Source organism: Leptonychotes weddellii, chromosome 3 (assembly GCF_054177405.1).
Source record: "Leptonychotes weddellii isolate Sample4059 chromosome 3, ASM5417740v2, whole genome shotgun sequence".
In the NCBI taxonomy this organism is placed as follows: Eukaryota; Metazoa; Chordata; class Mammalia; order Carnivora; family Phocidae; genus Leptonychotes; species Leptonychotes weddellii.
Genome location: NC_138371.1, coordinates 2,876,536 through 2,896,225, shown reverse-complemented (window position 1 = coordinate 2,896,225; position 19,690 = coordinate 2,876,536). Strand labels below are relative to the sequence as shown.

General features: G+C 47.1%; 1 protein-coding gene across 27 annotated transcripts in view; it reads left to right on the top strand.

Annotated features, from left to right (window-relative positions):
- Nucleotides 1–18,809: 18,809 nt before the first annotated feature.
- Nucleotides 18,810–19,690, top strand: part of LRRFIP1 (LRR binding FLII interacting protein 1) — a 132,128-nt gene continuing 131,247 nt past the window's right edge. For 15 of the 27 annotated variants that reach the window (XM_081813311.1, XM_081813308.1, XM_081813305.1 and 12 more), the window contains exon 1: nucleotides 18,812–18,967. In XM_081813311.1, coding sequence (XP_081669437.1) covers nucleotides 18,872–18,967 — 96 coding nt within the window. In that variant the 5' untranslated portion in view covers nucleotides 18,812–18,871. Of the gene's footprint in view, nucleotides 18,968–19,690 lie in introns of all 27 variants that reach the window. The other 12 variants (XM_081813288.1, XM_081813287.1, XM_081813293.1 and 9 more) reach the window with 3 other exon arrangements.

Genomic DNA, 19,690 nt, shown 5'->3' with positions numbered 1-19,690 from the left:
TCAGGGGGCCACGGTTCGGCCCACAACAGAGCCCACTCACATATCACCCTCTGGAGGGGACCTTCTCTGACCCACCTACCCAAGCACTCCCTACCCCATGGCCTTTGCAGTATTTTTCTCCATGACACGACAGCTCACAAAATTTATATTTTCCTTATTGCCTATTGCTGTCTCCTCCACTAGACTATAAATGCCTAGGGGCAGGATTTGTTAACTGTTGTGTTCACTGTTGTAACCACAGGCCAGGAAAAAGCCTGGCATGTAATAGTCACTGGGTAAGTAAGGGCTGAACAAATCTTCACATGTAAGTGCATAGAGAAAATTCTGTGTACACAATTTCAGGATACTGCTGGATCAGACCGATTCATCCATGAACCCAGTGTGAAGAATTCCTGAGTTAGAAGGAAGGATTTCTGAAGACTGGAAGACCTAGTTTTAAATTCAAAACTAACATTACACTTAATGGAAAGGCAGTAGGAGTATTCTAATTAAAAACAGGGGACCAAACAAGGATTCCCGGTATAAATTTTCCTTTTATTATTATTTTCCATGACATTATATATCCTTATTCACACATTATGACAGCAAAACCAAAGAAAGAAAGAAAGAAAGAAAGAAAGAAAGAAAGAAAGAAAGAAAGAAAGAAAGAAAGAAAGAAAAAGAAAGAAAGAAAGGAAGGAAGGAAGAGAGAAATTAAGATAAAAAAGAAGGATGAATGTCATTATTTATGGATAATTTTATTCTTAGAAAATCCAAAAGGACATCAGCTATAATATTATTAAGGGTAGACTTTTTAGAAAGTAACCAGATAAAAAGTAATTAAGCTACCAAACATTAATTGATGGGAGACACAAGAAGACTGGATACATGAAGACACTTAAGAGGCTCCCAGAGATTGAGCATCATGACCTTTACACTTCCTCCAAACCAGTTTAATGCAACACCAGCTACCATTTCATTAGCATGCTTGATAAAACATAGAACAATCTACCTGTCAATCCTAGGCTGTTGTAGCCTGGCTTAAGAACCTATTTCTCGTCTCAGTGGGATAATGTGTTTCAGCTTTCAAGTACACCACTTAGAAATAAATGTTCTGAGCACAGCCCTTGGTGGGGCGAACTCATGAGCATGAGCACATTCCCCATCCTTCCCGTCACATGCCTTCTAAAGGAGTTCTGACTTTGCCTTCTCTCCTTGCTCCCCAGTCCTTGCTTTCCATGGGTCTTTCCCTCCCAGCCATCTGATTCCAGGCCTCCCAGGGCTGACTTGGGAGTGCGGGTGGTGAGGGATAGGGCTGGAGAGGAGGTAAAGGGGTACAGACCCCCAAATGCAAAGTGGGCAAGCCTGTCTGCATGTTCATGCTTCCTGTGCATGTCTTCAAAACAGCATACAGAGTTGACTATTAACATGTTTATCCTGTCTACCTTCTAATTTAGCATGTCTGGTCCATTTCCCTTTGATGTAATTAAGGATCTGGTTCTGCTTCAGTCTACCAGCTTGCTGTTCATTTCCTATTTGTTCCTTCTCTTCTTTATTCTTCCTTTCCACCTCCTTTTGAGTTCATCAAGTAGTTGTAGTATTTCCTTCTTTCTCCTTTACTGGTTTCTTAAGTATGTTATATCCTGTTTTTCAGTTCTCTGATTTCTACTGGGTACTTTTTTTAGAATTTCTAAATCTCTTCTGAAATTCATGCTTCTTTGCCTATTAAAAGATCTTTCTTTGCATACAGATTCTTGACCATATTTGTCAGAGTATTTTATCTATTTGTTTGTTTGTTTGTTTTTAAGTAGGCCCCACGCCCAACCTGGGGCTTGAACTCACAACCCTGGGACTGAGAGTCGCATGCTCTGCTGACAGAGTCAGCCAAGTGCCCCTGTCAGAGTATTTTAAACTCCTTGTCTACTAATTCCAACATCTGCTTAGTTTGTGGGTCTGTTTCTATTGATTGGTTGTTTTTTGTTTTTTTCTTGACCATGACTCACATTTTCCCATTTCTTCATGTCTGGGAACTGTTGGTATGTATTAAATATTGTGAATGATGGGTTGCAAAGATTCTAGATTCTTTTCCTTCGGAGAGTGTTGACTTATTTCTAGCAGCCAGTTAAATTACTGGTGGATCACCATGAATCTGTGGAAACTTTGTTTTACACCTTGGTAGGGTAAGACATATTTTGGTTTGCCATTAATCCTAGGGTGAATCTTAGTGCTGGCACATAGTCTTTGCTCCTAAACTGAGGCCCTTCTGGGCTCTCAGTGGAAAGCCTGAGGGGTCTACCAAGCTCCTCTACTTGGCAGAACTTAAACTTCAAACTCTGTCTCTCCTACAGTGGGCAGAAGCTGAGGCTCTGTCAGCTCTTCACACCCTACGGGCTCCTCAAAGTCTTACCTGTGTGTGCACTGTTGAGAGGTCAGCTAAGGATTTGGGGACAGTCAACATGCAGTATTTGGGGGCTCTCTCCTCTGTGGTTTCCTTCTCTTTAAGATTCCATCCCTCCACCCAACAAAAGCAGAATACACATTCTTCTCAAGCTCACATGGAACATTCACCAAGATAGACCACATTCTGAGCCATAAAACACACCTTCACAAACTTAAAAGAATAGAAATCATACAGTGTCTGCTCTCAGCTCAACAAAATTAACCTAGAAATCAGTAACAGAAAGATAACTGGAAAATCCCCAAATACATGGAGATTAAACAATATGCTTCCAAATAACACGTGAGGCAAAGAAGAAATCTAAAGGGAAAATTAAAAATGTCTTGAACTAAACGAAAATTAAAATACACTCAATCAAAATTTGCCAGATTCAGCAAAAATAGTGCTCAGAGGGAAATAGCGGTGAATGCACATAATTCGAAAAGGAGAAAGATCTAAAATCAATAATCTAAGCTTCCACCTGTGGAAACTAGAAAAAAAAAGAACAAATTAAATCCAAAGTAAACAGGAGAAAAGAAATACTAAGAATTAGAGGAGACATCAATGAAATTGAAAAGAGGAAATCAATAGAGAAAATCAAAGAAACCAAAAGCTGGTTCTTTGAGAAGATCAATAAACTAATAAGCCAGGCTAAGAAAAAAGAGAGGAAACAAATTATTGATATTGGAAATGAAGAAAGGGACATCACTACAGGGCCACGGACAATAAAAAGATAATGAAGGAATACTATGAACAGCTCTATGCCCACAAATGTAATGACCTAGATGAGATGGACCAATTCCTGGGAAGACACAATTTGCCAAAACTCACACAAGAAGAAATCATTTCAAAAAGCTTAGACCTATCAAAGCAATTGAATCAATAATTAATAATCTTCCAAAACAGAAAGGAGCAGGTCCAGATGGGTTCACCAGTGAATTCTAGCAAACATTTAAAGAAGAAATCATACCAATTCTCTACAATCTATTTCAGAGAACAGAAGTAGAGGGACTACTTCTTAACTCTTTCTATGAGGCCAGCTTTACCCTAATACCAAAAGCAAAGACATTATAAGAAAACTAGAGACTAATATCTTTTATGAACAGAAGCAAAAATTCTCAACAAATATTATCAAATCAAATCCAACAATTTATAAAAAGAGTCATTCAACCACAACCAAGGGAGATTTATCCCAGGTATGCAACGATAGTTCAACATTCAAAAATCAGTTAATGTATTCCTTTACATTAAGAGGCTGAAAAAGAAAAATCACATGATCATGTCAATAGATGCAGAAGAAGCATTTACAAACTCCAACACACTTCCATGACAAAAACTCTCAGTAAACTAAGATGTTGCCCCTTATTTTGTAGCCAGTCTGGCAGCTTGAACTTTATTTTCTGACTCCTCAGACTTATCAGTTCTAGCTGCCTTACCCTGAGCACAATGGGGAGGCCCTCAGAGGAAAGTATATCAACACGGATCTCAACCAGAGTAAGTCCCTTCCTCCCAGAGCCAAGATCCGCACCCACCCCCGCACCCCACCCCCCCACAACTGCTTCATGTCATTCCAGGCTCTGGGCTGGGGCTGGTACCTACCCAATCTTAGACTGCTCACAACCTCCCGTGGCCTAAGCCTGGCTTTATTCATCTTTTATAAGTACAAGAACTGAAGCTCAGAGAAGTCAGAGACCTGCCCCAGGTCCCACAGAGACAGACCTACTGGAAAGCACGTTGACTGACCTTCTCATGAATATTTATGGCATCCAAGGTCTTATGAGTTGGATTGTGTCCCCCCAGAATTCATATGTTGAAATTCTAATGCCCAGTACCTCAGCATGAGACCTCATTTGGACATAGAGGCAAACAGTGGTCATCAGGCTGAAGTGAGGTCATCACAGTGGGACCTAATCCAGTGTGACAGGTGTCCTTACAAGAAGGGGAAGTTAGGCCAAGATGGAGGGGATGCTTCTACAAGCCAGAGAATGCCAAAGATTACAGCAAACCACCGGAAGCCAGGGAGGGGCAGGGGACCAATGCTCCCTGGCAGTCTCCAGTGTATTTTGAAAACATTCTTTTAGCGGCAAGTTACTAAATTAACTCAAGCTACCAGGAATAGAAGGGATGTTATTAGCCATCTCCTGAGGTTGCTCTTTGAAGCCCAGGACAGCGAGCCTGGAACCTGCTTTTCTACCTCTCCTTGCTCACAGCAACCCTCAGCTCTGGGATGGATGAGGGATCAGCCCTGCCTGGCTGTCAGTCACTCTGTCCCCACCCCAAACTCACATACCCATGGCCCATTGACTGTCCAGTCGATGAACATGAACAAACATGAACATGAACAAACATCTGAGCAGAAAGGAGGTTCCTTAAAAAAAAAAAAAGAGAAAGGGGGTTCCTTGGAGCAGGGCAGACAACCCCCAGAGTGATGGCTTTACTTTAACGATGATCACGTAATAATTATTACTCATGCTGTGCATGGCCCACAAACTCTAAAACGTGACAACCAATCTGGTTTTATATTGTTTCAATTTATCAGGGCAAATGTACCTAAAATGCATTCTGATTCCAGAGAGGAAAGACATCGATGGCTGTGCTGAAACCCCTGATGTGTCCCTGCAAAATCCACCTGCTGAAACCTAAGCCCACCATCCACCCCACCCCCACCCTTCTCTGATGGTATTAGGAGGTGGGGCCTTTAGCAGGGGAGTAGGCTATGAGGGCAGAATTGTCATGAGTAGGATTAGTGCCCTTGTACAAGGAACCCCGGAGAGATCTCTCCTCCCTTTCACCATGTGAGGACACAGCAAGTCCCTGAACCGGGAAGTGGGCCTCCACTGGACACCAAATCTGCCAGCACCTTGATCTTGGACTTGGTAGCCTCCAGAACTGTGAGAAATAAAGATCTGTTGTTTGTAAGCCACCCCATCCATGGCATTCTACGATAGCAGCCCGGATGGACTAAGGCAGCTACAGAAAGCTCTAAGTAGGGCACCCAGCTTGGTGGCTGAGTCACTCTGCTGCAGTCTGGCAAATGGAAAAGTCCTTGACCCATGTCTGGTCCGACAGACCCATACTCTTATCTCCAAAAGTGGGCTCTGTGTATTCTAGACCTGTGTGATATGATTCCAGGACAAGGGCTCTGTGGCCAGTTGTGTTTAGAATGACCATTCCATGCAATCCCTTCTTGGAGAGTCAATGCCCACAATTTGCACTTAGAGGAGACTGAGAAGTCCCGTGGGGGTGTTTTAACCTGATTTAAACCAGCATTTCCCAAAGTTGCTGGATCCTAAGTGCATTTTTCATGAACTGCTTATTATTATGCCTGGAACTAGTGGTAAGGAAACACAGGTGGGAGGATACCACCCGACCTGATGCTAGCCCCTCCTTGGGCCTCTCTTGGACAGTGCCTTCTGCCCAGAGGCTCCTTGTGCCCCTTAGGGTCTAACACTGAGAAAATCCTTCCTCATTTTGCATTAGCGACCTGCACCCACAGCTGCTACTCGGCCTTCACAATCTTCACTCTGCTCAGCTTCTTCACATCGCCAAATCCCCCTCCCCCAGTTGCCCTTCTGGACACTTCGTCAATACCCCACATAAATTTACTCACAGAACTAGACCAAACCCCCAAAAGCAGTCTGACCAACACAGAATGGAGTGAGCACAACATTCTTCTTGCATAAGAGATCTCAAAACTTATCCCTCATTAAGTATTTATCAAAAACCTTCTCGTGCCCCCGGAACTGTGCCAGAGAGCTTGGAGCCACAAAGAAATGCCCCCGGGAGCCTACTGTGTACTGAGAAGGCCAAAGAAAACTTCAAAAAATTAGAGTACTATAAATTAAATTATTCACACCAGCAATAGAATAAATGTGGCCATTATAGTGTATGATGAGCCTCTGGGAGCATAAAGGACAACCCGAATCACCAAAAGCACTCAGTGCCCACGTCCCCAACCCAGAAATGCAGGAGATGCACTGGAAGAAATGCCAGTTTGGAAGCAGGCAAGGGAAGGCAGGTATGTGATCTGCTTCCATGTCTCCTTCCTCTCTGGGTTTGCTGTGAAGGCTTCTTCTCCTAAGTAGACGGTTGTCCTCCCCAGAACATGGCAGGATGCAGAAGCACCCTCCCGGGGGCAGAACTGGAAGCAGAGGCTGCGGTAAGATTCCACAGCAGAAGGCTCTTTACACCAGGACTGGCAACAGTAAAATCCCCAGATGTGCTACCATCAATAGTGGGGGGGAGGGGCGTCTGGGCAGCTCAGTCAGTTGAAGCATTGGACTCCTGATTTCAGCTCAGGTCATGATCTCAGGGTTGTGAGATCTGCTTAAGATTCTCTCCCTTTCCCCTCCCCCCTCCCTCCCTCACTCGCTCATGCTCTCTCTCTCAGAAAGAAAAAAAAAAGAATAGTGAGAAAGAGCATCTTCAAGTATGCAGGAAAAGGCTTTGCTTCCCTTTGGACTCCACCAAAGGAGGTTACCCACCTGCCTTGTTCCCGGAGGACCATCAGTAAATATTTATTGAATTGGTGAGTGAACAAGTGCATGGTGGGTAAATGAAAAAAACAAGAAGTTGGGCTTCCCACCCAAAGAAGGCCTAGCACAGAGTTAAATGGCCATGTGAGTGAAGGAATGAAAGACACCTTTCCTTTAGGAACTGAAATAATTCAAGTATCCTGCATGTTGATGGTTTCCCCCACAATGCATTCATCAACCACCCAGAAAGACAAAAGCAAGTTCTTGCCCAAGACTGGGAAGCAGAAAGTTAATGACGTACTCTGCTCGAACACACATGCACGCATGCACACATACAAACAGGGGTGCACTCAAGCTTACCTGCGGATATGTGACCTGGACTGTCTCTTCTTTGCTCTCCTCTCTCAGACACCTCTTAAAGTGTCCCCTTCTCTGGGCTTGTTCTGGAGGGTGGCCCTCCTTCCCCAGCCCAGTCCCTGCCCTTCCCACCGCCACTCTCCTCCCCAAGGCCAGAGACCCTCCTTCCTCTTGGGAACGGTGTCTCCTCTCTGCCCTATCAGGGCAGCCAGAGGCTTTTGTCAATAGCTAAGTTCTGGTGCTGAGCAAGGATCCAGAGTGCCTTTCTCAGAATGACAGGACTGGTGTTCCTGGAGCAGACACAGAGACAGTTGTGGGGGAGAAACAATAATTTTCCCTCTACCCTTCTGAGTTCTTGGCTGAGAGCCCCGTAATAAAATACAAAGTAACGAAGAGAAAAACAAACAGAAGTTTATTAACATGTGCACTTCACGCACACATGGGAGATAACCAGAAAAAAATGAGTAACTCCCCAGGTGATCCAAGGCACTAGCTAAAATTCCATCTTCCGCCAAAGACAAAAGGCAGAGTGGGCGTCCAGTTATGGGGAGGTCAGCAGGAAAAGCACAGTAAGCAAGGATAAGGTTGTGCAAATTTGAGTGGCACCTTCTCCACTGATCAGAGTTCCTTGTGGTTTAGAGTCAACTTCCCCTCTGGTGGAGAGGGAGACACCCCCGCACCCAGAGCTGCCTCTGTACATGCAAATTTCTCTTACAAAAGAGCGACTGCTACTCTACATTCTGAGCTTCTCCTGTGTCTACTGTTTCTTAAAATAATCAGCTCCGAATAACCCTCATGCCAAAGAGACACATTCTGGGGTGGCATAACCTCCTACCCTTCACGGTCTAACATTTTGTTCTTAGGGCAGTGAAATCATGGCCGCGAGGCCCATGGAACAGCGAGGGTTCTGTGCCCAGCTTCCCTGCCTGGCCTTTCCTGTGCTTCTGTCTCTTCCTGTGGATAAAAATCATATCCATCCATGAACCAGGTGCTCTTTCCTGATTTGCCAGGGAGAAGCTCCATTGAAGAAGGGTGGTTCTGTACTTGACTCATGCTTTGGCTCCTTTTGCTCCCTTGAGGCCCACTGAGAACAGGACCTGGGTCTCCCTTCCCTTCTCTTCTGAGGTCACACTGCATACAGTAGGTGTTTCGTTGCATATATACGAGTGCAGGACTCCGCCAGGCAGTCTGCAGGGTGTGTGTGGCGGGGGGGAGGGGATTATTTCAGTTGATCATTCCAAGGATCCTATCTTGCACTGTGATTACATTTTACTGTGAGTAAGAAAAATGTGTCTGAGGAAGAAAACTATATAATCTTTGTTCTGCTTGAAACAAAGCTGAATTTTTTAAACTGCTTGTAGCAAATGTTATAAACTGTTCTTTGTCTGGGGAGATGGATATAAAGAATTCACCTTGAGCACAGGATGCAAATGAGTAAGTGGCAAACTATTTTTCTATTATGTTCCTAAAATAGATTGGGTGCTGGCAAGGAGGCTTCGCCTTGGCCCCAGGCCCCGAGCACTGTTACAGCTGAGAGAGAAACCAGGCAGAGTGTGGGCCCCTCCAGAACGTTTTCAACTGGTCAGTGCTATCTTCAAGTGCAGAAATTTCCAGTGATTTTTTTTTTTTTCCAGGAGAAGGTCCTCAGAGCATTATTCAGCATAACAAAAACCTGGTGAAATGTTTGTACGGTTTAAAAATTGGCAAATTGAGGACACGGAGTGCTCTTAAAAGCCACTGCCAAAAATATGGCAATCATCTTCCCATAATAATGAAAAAGATCTGACACATCTGTGCTCAATTTCTGCTTTGGAGGATTGGGGGTGAGTAATTGATAAGGACAGTGTTTTGCTGGGAAATACAGTGATACTTAGAGGGGGAAAGGCTGGGTTAGCTAACTGCTACATGTAAGCCAGGGAAGGGCACTGTGACATCCCCCCTCAGAACGCGTCCCCAGATGTGCGGGCATGTATGCAAACCACCGGATCACACAGGGACCAGCCTGCACCTAAGGTCACCCAGGCAAGTACCAAACAGAAAACAACAGCAAATCCAAATACAGCCCAGAATACCCTGGCCTGCCTGAGTCTGGAAAAGCTTACAGGGATTAATTGGCCGGGGGTTGGGTGGGGGCGGGGGTGAGCTTCGAGATTCTTTTCACCGCAAGCAAAACAAGCCAACCTGCACTGTGGGCAAATCACCTGCTTATCTTGGGGTCCTGATGTTACCAGGGGTCCTTCTGCAGGAAAACTGTATGCTGGGAGTATCTGAGACCCCACAACAAATGATAGGAAGGAAGTTGATGGAACTATCCCAACCTGCTAAACTCTCCCAAAAGACAGGTATCGAATACGCTGAACACCAACTGTCCCTTTGTTTATCCAACATCCCCATGTCCTGGAGGAAGCGATGTATACAGGTGATGTGCTGGGCAGCCCCTTAAGTTATGGTCCCTTCCAAGCCATTACATTAAAACTGAGTTTGATTTGATGCCTAAAAGGCAAATGCTCTCTTCTGTGGTCGGCTTCTGTTTTCATTAGTCTGGTTGTTTTCCCTTTTAAAACACTTTTTTTTTTTTAAATTCATCTATTTAGTTTAGAGAGTGCGTGGGGGGAGGGGCAGAGGGAGAGGGAGGCAGAGAAGCCAACTCCAAGCTGATCGCACCGAGCTCCCGGGGGCTCGATCCCAGGATCCCAAGATCCTGACCTGAGCTGGAACCAAGAGTGGGAGGCTTAACCGACTGAGCCACCCAGCCTCCCCTAAAACACTCTTTTGTATTGAAGTATAACTTACACGTAACAAGATACATGGGTTTTAAGTGTAGATGTCCCTCCACATGCAGGTAGGTGTGCATGCAAAACTTTTATGACAAATGCATCCCTGCGTGTCATGTGGAGGGACCAACTGGTTTCAGCTTTTCTGGGATTCTCCCTGTTTTAAAACTGAAAGTCTGACATCTCGGGAAGCCCCTACTCCCCATGAACCTGGATGGTTGGTCACCCTATGCAGCAGCCCCCTCACTGCAGGTCCACAACAGTGCCATCACCCCCAAAAGTTCCCTCGTGCCGCTCTGTAGTCATCCCACCCTCTCCCCCGCAGAAAGCAATCACTACTCTGACTTGTATCACCATAGTGTAGTGTTGCCTGGTTTAGAATTTCATAGAAATGGAATCGGTCAGTGTTTCGTGTCTGGCTTCTTTCACTCAACAGAGTGTTTCAGAGATTCATCCACCGTACTGTCTATACGCTTTGTGAGCTTCTGCTGCTGAGTGTACCACCTCTGTCCCTACAACGTGCTTATCCATTCCCGTGTTGATGGACACTGGGATGGTTTTCAGCTTTGACTACTAGGAATATTCTCGTACACATCTTCTTGTGGACATGTTTTCACTTCCCTTGGGTAAACACCGAGAGTTGCGTGACCAGATCACAAGGTGGGTATGCTTCTAAGAACAGCATTCCAAAGTGGCTACACAATTTACCCTCCCACCAACAATGTCTGCGAGTCCCATGTGCTCGACATCCTCAGCCACACCTGCTCTTGCCAGTCTTTTCCACTGCAGACATTCCAGCGGGTGTGAAGTGGAGTGTGACTCGGTTTTAGTTCGCCTATCCTTGATGATAAGGATGCTGAGCACCTCTCCAGTTAGTTTTTGGGCATTTGTGTGTGTCCTTATACAAGGGGTCTGTGTAAGCCTACAAATCTCTTTCCCATTTTTTATTTATTTATTTTAATCATTTCATTTTAGTTTTTTCATCGAGATAAGTATACTCTTTAATCCCCATCTCCTCTTTCACCCATCCCTCCACCCACCTCCCCTCCGGTAACCATCAGTGTGTTCTCTAGAGTTAAGAGTCTGTTTCTTGGTTTGTCTCTCTTTTATTTTTTTCCTTTGCTCATTTGTTTTGTTTCTTAAATTCCACATATGAGTGAAATCATACAGTATTTGTCTTTCTCTGACTGACCTATTTCACTTAGCATTATACTCTCTAGCTCCATCCATGTTATCGCAAATGGCAAGATTTCATTCTTTTTTAATGGCTGAATAATATTCCATTGTATGTATATACCACATCTACTTTATCCATTCATCTATCCATGGACACTGGGCCGCTTCCATAGTTTAGGTATTGTAAATAATGCTGCAATAAACATAGGGGTGCATGTATCCCTTTGAATTATTGTCTTCATATTTTTGGGGTAAATACCCAGTAGTGCAACTCCTCAATCACAGGGTAGTTCTATTTTTAATTTTCTGATAAACTTCCATACTGTCTTCCACAATTCTTGCCTATCATTTAAAGGACTTATCTATATTTTTCTTATTGATTTGTAGGAGGTCTTTATATATTCTGGATAGAAGTGCTTTGTCACATCTATGCATTCTGGATATGTTCTCCTGGACTGTGGCTTGTTTTTCATTTTCATAATCGAATTTTTAAATAAGCAGGAATGTTTAATTTTGATGAAATCCAATTTATCAATTTTGTACTTGATGATTAGTGTACACTATCTAAGAAATGTTTGCCTACACCAAGGTCTCAAAGATACTCTCCTCCATTTTTCTCCTAGAAATTTTATAGCATTAGCTTTTAGGGCTAGGCCTAAAATCTACTGTGATTTAATTATTGTGTTTGCTGTGAGGTGAGGGTCAAGCTGTATTTTGCCTATGGATTCCCAGTTGTTCCAGCCCCATTTACTTAAAAAAAAGACTTTCCTTTCTCCATTAAATTATCTTGGTGTCTTTGTCCAAAGTCAGTTGACCACTGTGGTGGCCTGAATCCCTGGGACCTGGTTGTTTGAGAGCTATTTTTAATGTTTTTTCTTTCTGTCCCTCAGTTTGGGTAATTTTATTGACCATTCCTTCAGTTTAGTAGCTTTTCTTCAACATTATCCAATCAATTCACATGATTCAATGAGTTTTTAATTGCAAATATTATATTTTCCGGTCCTACAATTTCTATTTGGTTCATTGTTAGAGTTCCCAAATCCTTCCTGAGATTCCCTCTCACTTCATCCATTATTCCCATTTTTCTGTTATTTTATATTACTCATCTGCTAATCTCATCACCTGAGCCACCCATAAGTCTCTCCTGACTGGTTAGTTTTCCTCTTGCGTCACATTTTCTTGCTAGAAACTCTTTATTTGTGCTAGACACAGTGGGCAGTACCTGCCAGCGACTCTGGATTCTATTATCTTCTTTTGAAGAGTGCTGACTTTGGTTCTAGCAGGCAGTTACCTTGATCCCGAGTCACCTTGATTTGCTGAGACTCAGTTCTAGGCTTTGCTCCAGGAAGTGTATTTTGATTTTCCAGACATAACACTTAGTCCTTGAATGTGGTCTTACTGTTAAGGGGTAGTCCTTCTGGAGTTTCAGTGAAAGGTTTAAAGTGTTTACACATCCCTCTAATTCAGTTGGACTTGAATTCCTGCTTCATCTCCCTAGCAGTAAGCAGCTGCTAGAACCTCTGCTCAACCCAGCTGTTGCTTTCTTCTGAGTGCCTTGGAAGATCACCTCACACACCTACTTCAGGACTCAGCTATGGGTTCTGAATAAGTTAGTACGTAGATCCTGAAGCTCAGTCCTCGATGCAGCCCCCTTCTCTGGGACTTCCTCACTAAATTCCCAGCTGTACTTTAGCCTCCCAATCCCTAACATCTAGCTCCTCTGTCCAGTCGCCTTCAGTTCTATCCCCAGGGTACCCTGAAGCCCGAGAATGTCCTCTGGGGGAGTATTGTCACTTCTTTTACTTCCTTTACTCTACAAGTTATAGCCACTCCAATGTCTAGCTGCTTTGATGACTCTCCAGTGCCTGAGAATGGCTCTTCTTTATATTTTGTTTGGGGTTTGTAATTGTTGTTGGCAGGAAGGTTAGCTTGATACAAGCTTCATCTCCATTGCTGGAATCTAAAAGTCCTCTGACCCCTATGTTTAAAACCACCTGAAGTATAGTTAATAAATCCCATGCTAGGGGAAAATTTATTCCATTGCTTGTCAGTTAAGTCTCTGCAGCATTTCTCCTCCACAAGTTAAAGGGAAATTGGTTTTCACATCCTCTTTCATATGGCATCTTATGAAATGGCTCTTTATACCATCAAGCCACAAACATTTTTGGAGCACCCATGGGTCCTTGACCCTGAACAAGGCTCTCTGGTGTATGAAAAGGCAACCGTGGTCCCAGGTCTCAGGAATGCTGTCCTGGCAGAGCTGCTCCAAGGGGCTGGCAAGGAGCTGACACTGTGTGCAGGAGGACAGCCACCCTCAGCTTCCTCCCCGGAGACACACATGGCATCACACCAGGTGTGATGTTCTCCTACCAAAGTGCCTCATTTGTGCAAAATTCCTGCCACTGGGGAGCACTCAGTGGGGATGATATGACTATGGTAATATCACTTAGAGCAAATAATTTCACGAACTTCAGCATTTCAACTGTCATTAGTCCGACTTCACCGGTGACACATGTCACACCCACTGGGATGCTCCAGAACTGCCATCCTAGCCACTAGGGAGCTGTCCTAGAGTCTAAAGAGTGCAACATGACAAAAGGATATTTTGGAAGATGATTCTGCCTAGTAAGTAGAAAGGCTTGAATGGGGATAATGGAATGGGAGTCAAATGACTCAGGAAAATTTCAAAGTATCATCCTTTAAAATCATATTCAAATTTCCTGTTCACATGCCTTTTTGTGGGGAGTGGGGAGAGGAATCCAGCTTTCATCAGATTCTCAAAGGAGTTCATAATCCCCCCACATTTAAGACTTACTGGTCTAGAACCCAGACTTTTTTATTACCATGAACTCAATCACTAAATATTTTTAAATACCCCTGTAAATATTTATATATTGATTTATATATAAATTATCTTCATAATCTACCACCATTGGTTAGTAAATCAAGGAACAATATCCACTTAAAATGAAGTTAATCATTAATGATATGAAATGTAAATTCAAGTTTCACTGTTTCTAATAATTACTAACTGTTCTCATCAGATCTAATAACCTTATACTGCGGTCAATGAACAACTTCTACTTGGATTAAGAAATCTGTATCTCGTTTTCCTGTTTGTGATTTGGGAGAATTATTTTTTTTAAGAATTGTTTAAATCCTTTGAAGCCATTGGTTTACTCTCTGAGTTTTAGTTAAAACTAGGTTGTGTAATCCATAAATCCATTTAAACTTGCTAATTCAAATACATTAAAATACTCTGAAAATGAGCTCATGAGAGAGAATGCCACTACTGGGACCTGGGAATACTTTGTGTATCATCATGATGTGACATGAGGCCACTTCAAGTGAGGTTATGTATCAAATATTAATATTTAGGGCCTCATATCAAATTATGGGGCCACAATATCAAACTAATATTTGGCATATAGCGTTTTTATTTTTAGTTTAAAATACATATTTATAGAAGTTCTAGTATACTACTCTTTCTGTGCTTCAATGGATTGTCTTGTGTGCACCACCCCAGAGACCCCAAGTCCAAGAAATGATTCACAGCAAGTAATCCACAGGTGTGATAAGGTGAGCCAGGTACAGACAGTCAAGTGTCAGCAGAGACGCTGAAGGGGGATGGAAAGGATCAGCTAGAGAGGAAGGAAAGAATAAATCTGAGCTTAGGGGAGAAATAGGAGTCCAAGATGATTCTAAAGTTTCAACCCCAAGAGACATGAAAAAGTAGCTGGAAATGGCAAGACTGGGTTAGAAGGGGGTATTGGTCCAATGTTCTACTTCGGATATGCTGTGTATGAGCTGCTAAGTGAGGAAACAAAGGCCAGCTGGTCCCTGGAGACCAGCCAGTCACCTCCCAAGCATAGGACGTGTAGATTCTGACCTCAGCTAGCCTGTTCCGAGCATGACTGCGGCTCCACGTTCTGTCCACTGTCTTTCAAGTCATCCCTGTGAGGGGCTGTAATTCTCCCCAGCCTTTCTCTAGCTGTCCTCCAAGTGAGGTCATGCCATCTCACGTTCATTGGAAGAGCAAGGCCAGAATACAAGTCAAAGAAATTTGGGGCAGAACTGCAAGCAAGTCTTGCTCAATGGACCCGAGTGAGTCACCTCCCAGCCCACGTGACCTCCCACAGAGGGCCTGCAGGCTGGATGACGCCCCCAGAGGTGCTCACTACCTTCTTCCTGCAGCCAGCCCACAGGCTTGCCTAATGAGGTTCCCAAACAAAGGGAACACTGTGCGGATGGAAATGCCATGTGGGCTCCACTGTGGGATGCCCCTCACCAAAGTTGCCCTGGCTACCACCACTTTGTCATGGACCTTTCCTGAACATGGCATCCATTTCTTCGTGAAGGGCCTTTGCACCGGGCTTGGAGATGAATATACTGATTCTCTCCACCTGGACATGGGACTGTAGTGCATGTTCTCTCTCTCCTGCTCTGAAATAACCCCTCATGGGTAGTGTAAGCACCTGGAGTAGGAACATAAGAAAAGGGCTGCATGGGAGGGGTTCGGTGGTGGTAGTGGCCCAACCATGGAGAATTCTTCTAGGTAGAACTAGGTCCCCAGATTACCATGCAGGTGAGGCTGAGGGTCCAGGGCTGAGAAAGTTTCAGCTTCTTGATGAACCTGGGGCTCAGCCTGATTGGATGAGATCTCGTAGCTTTCTACCTCCCTCCAAGGGGCACCACGAGAACAGGGGAGACCACAAAGTGGCCTAATGTCTCTGCCCCCCTGCCCCGCCAAGCCCAGCAGGAGCGGCAACCCACCATTCATTCTGGACCCAGGTCTTTGGGGCCAGGATCTGGAGGGACCATTTGTTAACTACCTGTGTGTCACGCCCTGAAATACCTCTTTACATGGACTGCCCCACCCACCCCCACAAAGCAGGCATTAGTATTTCCACTTAAAGGTGAACACTGAGGGACGCCTGGGTGGCTCAGTCGGTTAAGCGTCTGCCTTCAGCTCAGGTCATGATCCCAGGGTCCTGGGATCGAGTCCCGCATCGGGCTCCCTGCTCCGCGGGGAGCCTGCTTCTCCCTCTGCCTCTGCCTCTCTCTCTATCTCTCATGAATAAATAAATAAAATCTTTAAAAAAAAAAAAAAAAAAAAGGTGAACACTGATTCTAAAGGGACAACCAGCCAGTCTGAGAGCACATAGCCAGGCAGGAGGAAAAAGCACCTGGACTATGGTCTGGGAGGTCATGAGGTCATAGGACTGAGGATCAGCAACACTGGTTCTGACGATTCCCAAGGGGGGAAGATGAGGAGAGGTGGGGGATGAAATTCACCCCGATGTCTGAGAACACTGCCTAGGGACTGGGACTGTTTAGAAATACCTCTGGCCAGTCCAAGGGAGTGAGTCCTCTGTCTCTGGACGAAAGCCAATGGGGACAGTGAGTAGGAAGGCTGGAGACCGGACTTGGTTCCCAAGTTCGACCATACGTTCCCATTATGATGAAGTAGCAGCACATCCAATCCCCAGTGAGGACAGAAGGATGAGTGAGACAGGGTCTGTCCCTGCCCCTCTCGTGTCAATAGACCGCTACGGAAGAATTTAAGTGCTGGAATAAAAAGTGGCTCAAAGTTCTGATGAAGAACGGTGAGGGAAGGAAGGGCAGCCTTGGGGAGTTGGGGAGGCTTCCTCTAGAAAGGAGATGTAGGAGGCTTTAATGGGGCTTGAGAAGAGGAGTTCTAGGTATCTCAGAGAAGTCCTGGGACAGCAGCGGCTATGTCTATGTCCTTTACGGTTATGCCCCAGTCTCCAGCATAGCACCTGCCAGGTAGCAGGTGTGGGTGAATGAATGAGTGAAGTAATGGGAATGAGAACCAGCCTGAGCAAAGACATAGAGTCACCGCAATGCGTCATGGTCTAGGGGAGTGGTGAGCCACCTCCAGTAAGGCTAGAGGCAGAGCTAGAGATGATTTCCTCCAGCCAGGATTATGTCATCCAAGGGGTATGGGTCCTAAGTGGTGTAATATGGCGCAGGAGATTCAATCCACAGACATTTCCTCAGTGCTACAATGCGTCAGGTGTGTGCAAGCTCTGGGAATATGGTAATGAACAAGGTCACAGCCCTAACACCCGCCTTGTCTGCCTGCTCCACCCACTGCACTGAAGTCCGCTCAGGTGTGCTGAGCACCTGGATCGGCTCCAACCCCCCACCCCCACCCCGCCATGTCCTCTCACTGGCTTTCCCAAGCAATAAAACCTCATCAACTTTCCCTGCTACTGCAGAGTCCCCTTTCTGTTCCCTGCTTCATCCAGCTTCCTAGTTACTTCCTAAGAATCCAAACCAACCTGGTCACAGTCACTTGGTTAGAAATATACCAGAATGTTCCGTATACTTACCTGTGGGGCTCTGGTGGGGGTGGGAGAGGGATACAAGTGACTTCAGTATGGCCACCTCCCTCCCATTCTTCCCCAGCCCCATTAAAGATCTCCCCGCACCCCAAACATCCAAACATCCCAGTAACTTTGGGACAAGCATCTTTCCTCTTTTCTAATTCAGTAGTGACAGCTAACAGTTACTTGCATCATTACTGTGGCCAAGAAGGCAATGGCTTTGTAAACCTTATTTGATTCTCTAATTTATTTTAAAATCCACTTTTAGAGTGTAGAAGGTAAAGCTCAGGTAAATTCATTCCTTCTTCAACAGCTGGAGACCCAGGAGTGAAGTGGTAAGTCACAGAGGACATGCAAGTGAAGAAGGAAACGCATGCATCTACACGATGATTCTGAACATGCTATGAAGCTCAGAAGGCTGGCCAAGGTCACAGTCTGGTAGCTGTGAGTGGATCTGAATGGCCCTGGGCCTGACCCCAGAGTTTGCCTCTGACCCCATCTGCAACTGCCTGACTCCAACTCATGGGGGGGCGCCCATCCTAGCCACATCCTTGCACTCACTCCCCCCTGCAAACCCTTCTCTGCAACGCCAATTCCCAGGAGCCTTCCAGCGCCCCGGCAGAGGTCCCAGCTCCACCGGCAGCCACTGCCTGGAGCCGGTGGTCCACGACCACCCGCGGGGCTCACCCTCCAGTGCCGCCGCTCCGGCCCCCAGGCCTCCCGGCGCCTCTGAACCCTCCGCGGTCCCTCGGCCCCTCTACCCACCTGCTCCCGCAGCCCCCCGTCACCTCCGTGTCCTTGTGCCATCAACCCCCAGCCATCCCAAACCTCCCGCTGTCTCCACGTTTGGCGTCTCCGAGCGTCCCAGGCCCAGTCCCACCTGGCGTCCCCGCGCCCCCAGCCCTGGCGTCCCCGCAGGTCCCCGGTGCCAGGTCCTCGTGTCCCCTCCTCAGACGTCCCCGCGCCCCTGTCCACATCTTCTGGAGTCCCCGCAGGTCCCCGGCGCCCCAGCACCCGTGTCCCCCCTGCTCCGACATGTCCCCCTGCCCCGGCCCCTGTGTCCCCTCTGCCCCGGCGTGTCGCCGCGCCCCCGGCCCCCGCGTCCCCCCTCTCCTGCGTGTCCCCGGCGCCCCGGCCCCGCGTCTCCCGCTCCGACGTATCCCCGCGCCCCAGCCCCCGTGTCCCCTCCACCCTCCGGCGTGTCCCCGCGTCCCCGGCCCGCGCCCGCTGACGCCATGACGCCGCGGCGGAGGGAGGGGCGGAGCGGGGCCGGGGCCGGCCCGAGAGGGGCGCGAGCGGCGGGAGCGGCGGGCGGCGCGGCGGATGGACATGGGCACGCAGGGCTCGGGGCGCAAGCGGCTCCCCAACCGGGAGCGGCTGACGGCAGAGGACGACGCGCTGAACCAGATCGCGCGCGAGGTGGGCGGCCGGCGGGCGGCGGGCGAGCGGGGGCGCCGCCGCAGCGGTCGCGCGTCGGTCGGTCGCTCTGTCCGTCCGCCAGCGGCGCGGGCGGGGGGTGGGGCGCGGGCCCGGCGGGATGTCGGCGGGCCAGACACCGGTCCTCCGGCCCCTGGGGACCGGCTGGAGACGCTGACCCCCTCCCCCACGCCCCGGCTCCCTGGGGCCACTGTATCCCCCTCCGGGAGCGGAGCTGGGATGGCGGCGCGGGGTGGGGGGGGCCGCGGGGTCGGGGCGAGCGCCCCGCTTTGTGGTGCCGCTTGGTGGGGGTGGAGTAGGCCGCCCCCCGGAGGCCCATGGACAGTCCCCGGAGGCCACATGGCCCTGGCGAAATGGCCTGCTTCTTGTCTGTGACCATGGGTCATCGATTGTCACGCAGGTGCAGCTTGGGCATGAGCTTGGGGTCACTGTGAATCTTGTTTCTGGAGGGAGCCTGAGAAACGGGTCCAGGCGCACTGAGGGGCTTTCATCCAAGTTTTCTGGGCAGTTTATTTGAAAGATTGGTGGTGAACTTTAAGCGTGGCAAATTAAAGGAGCACTGTGTGCGCACTGGACAAGTGCCTTTCCCTCTAAGGATCCAACCTTCAGGTGAAATAAACCGGTGACAAGGGAAAGTTGACCCCGGGATTGGCCGCGGCAGCTCCCTGGGGAAGGGGAGCCCGTCGGGCCCCAGTGACAAAGGAG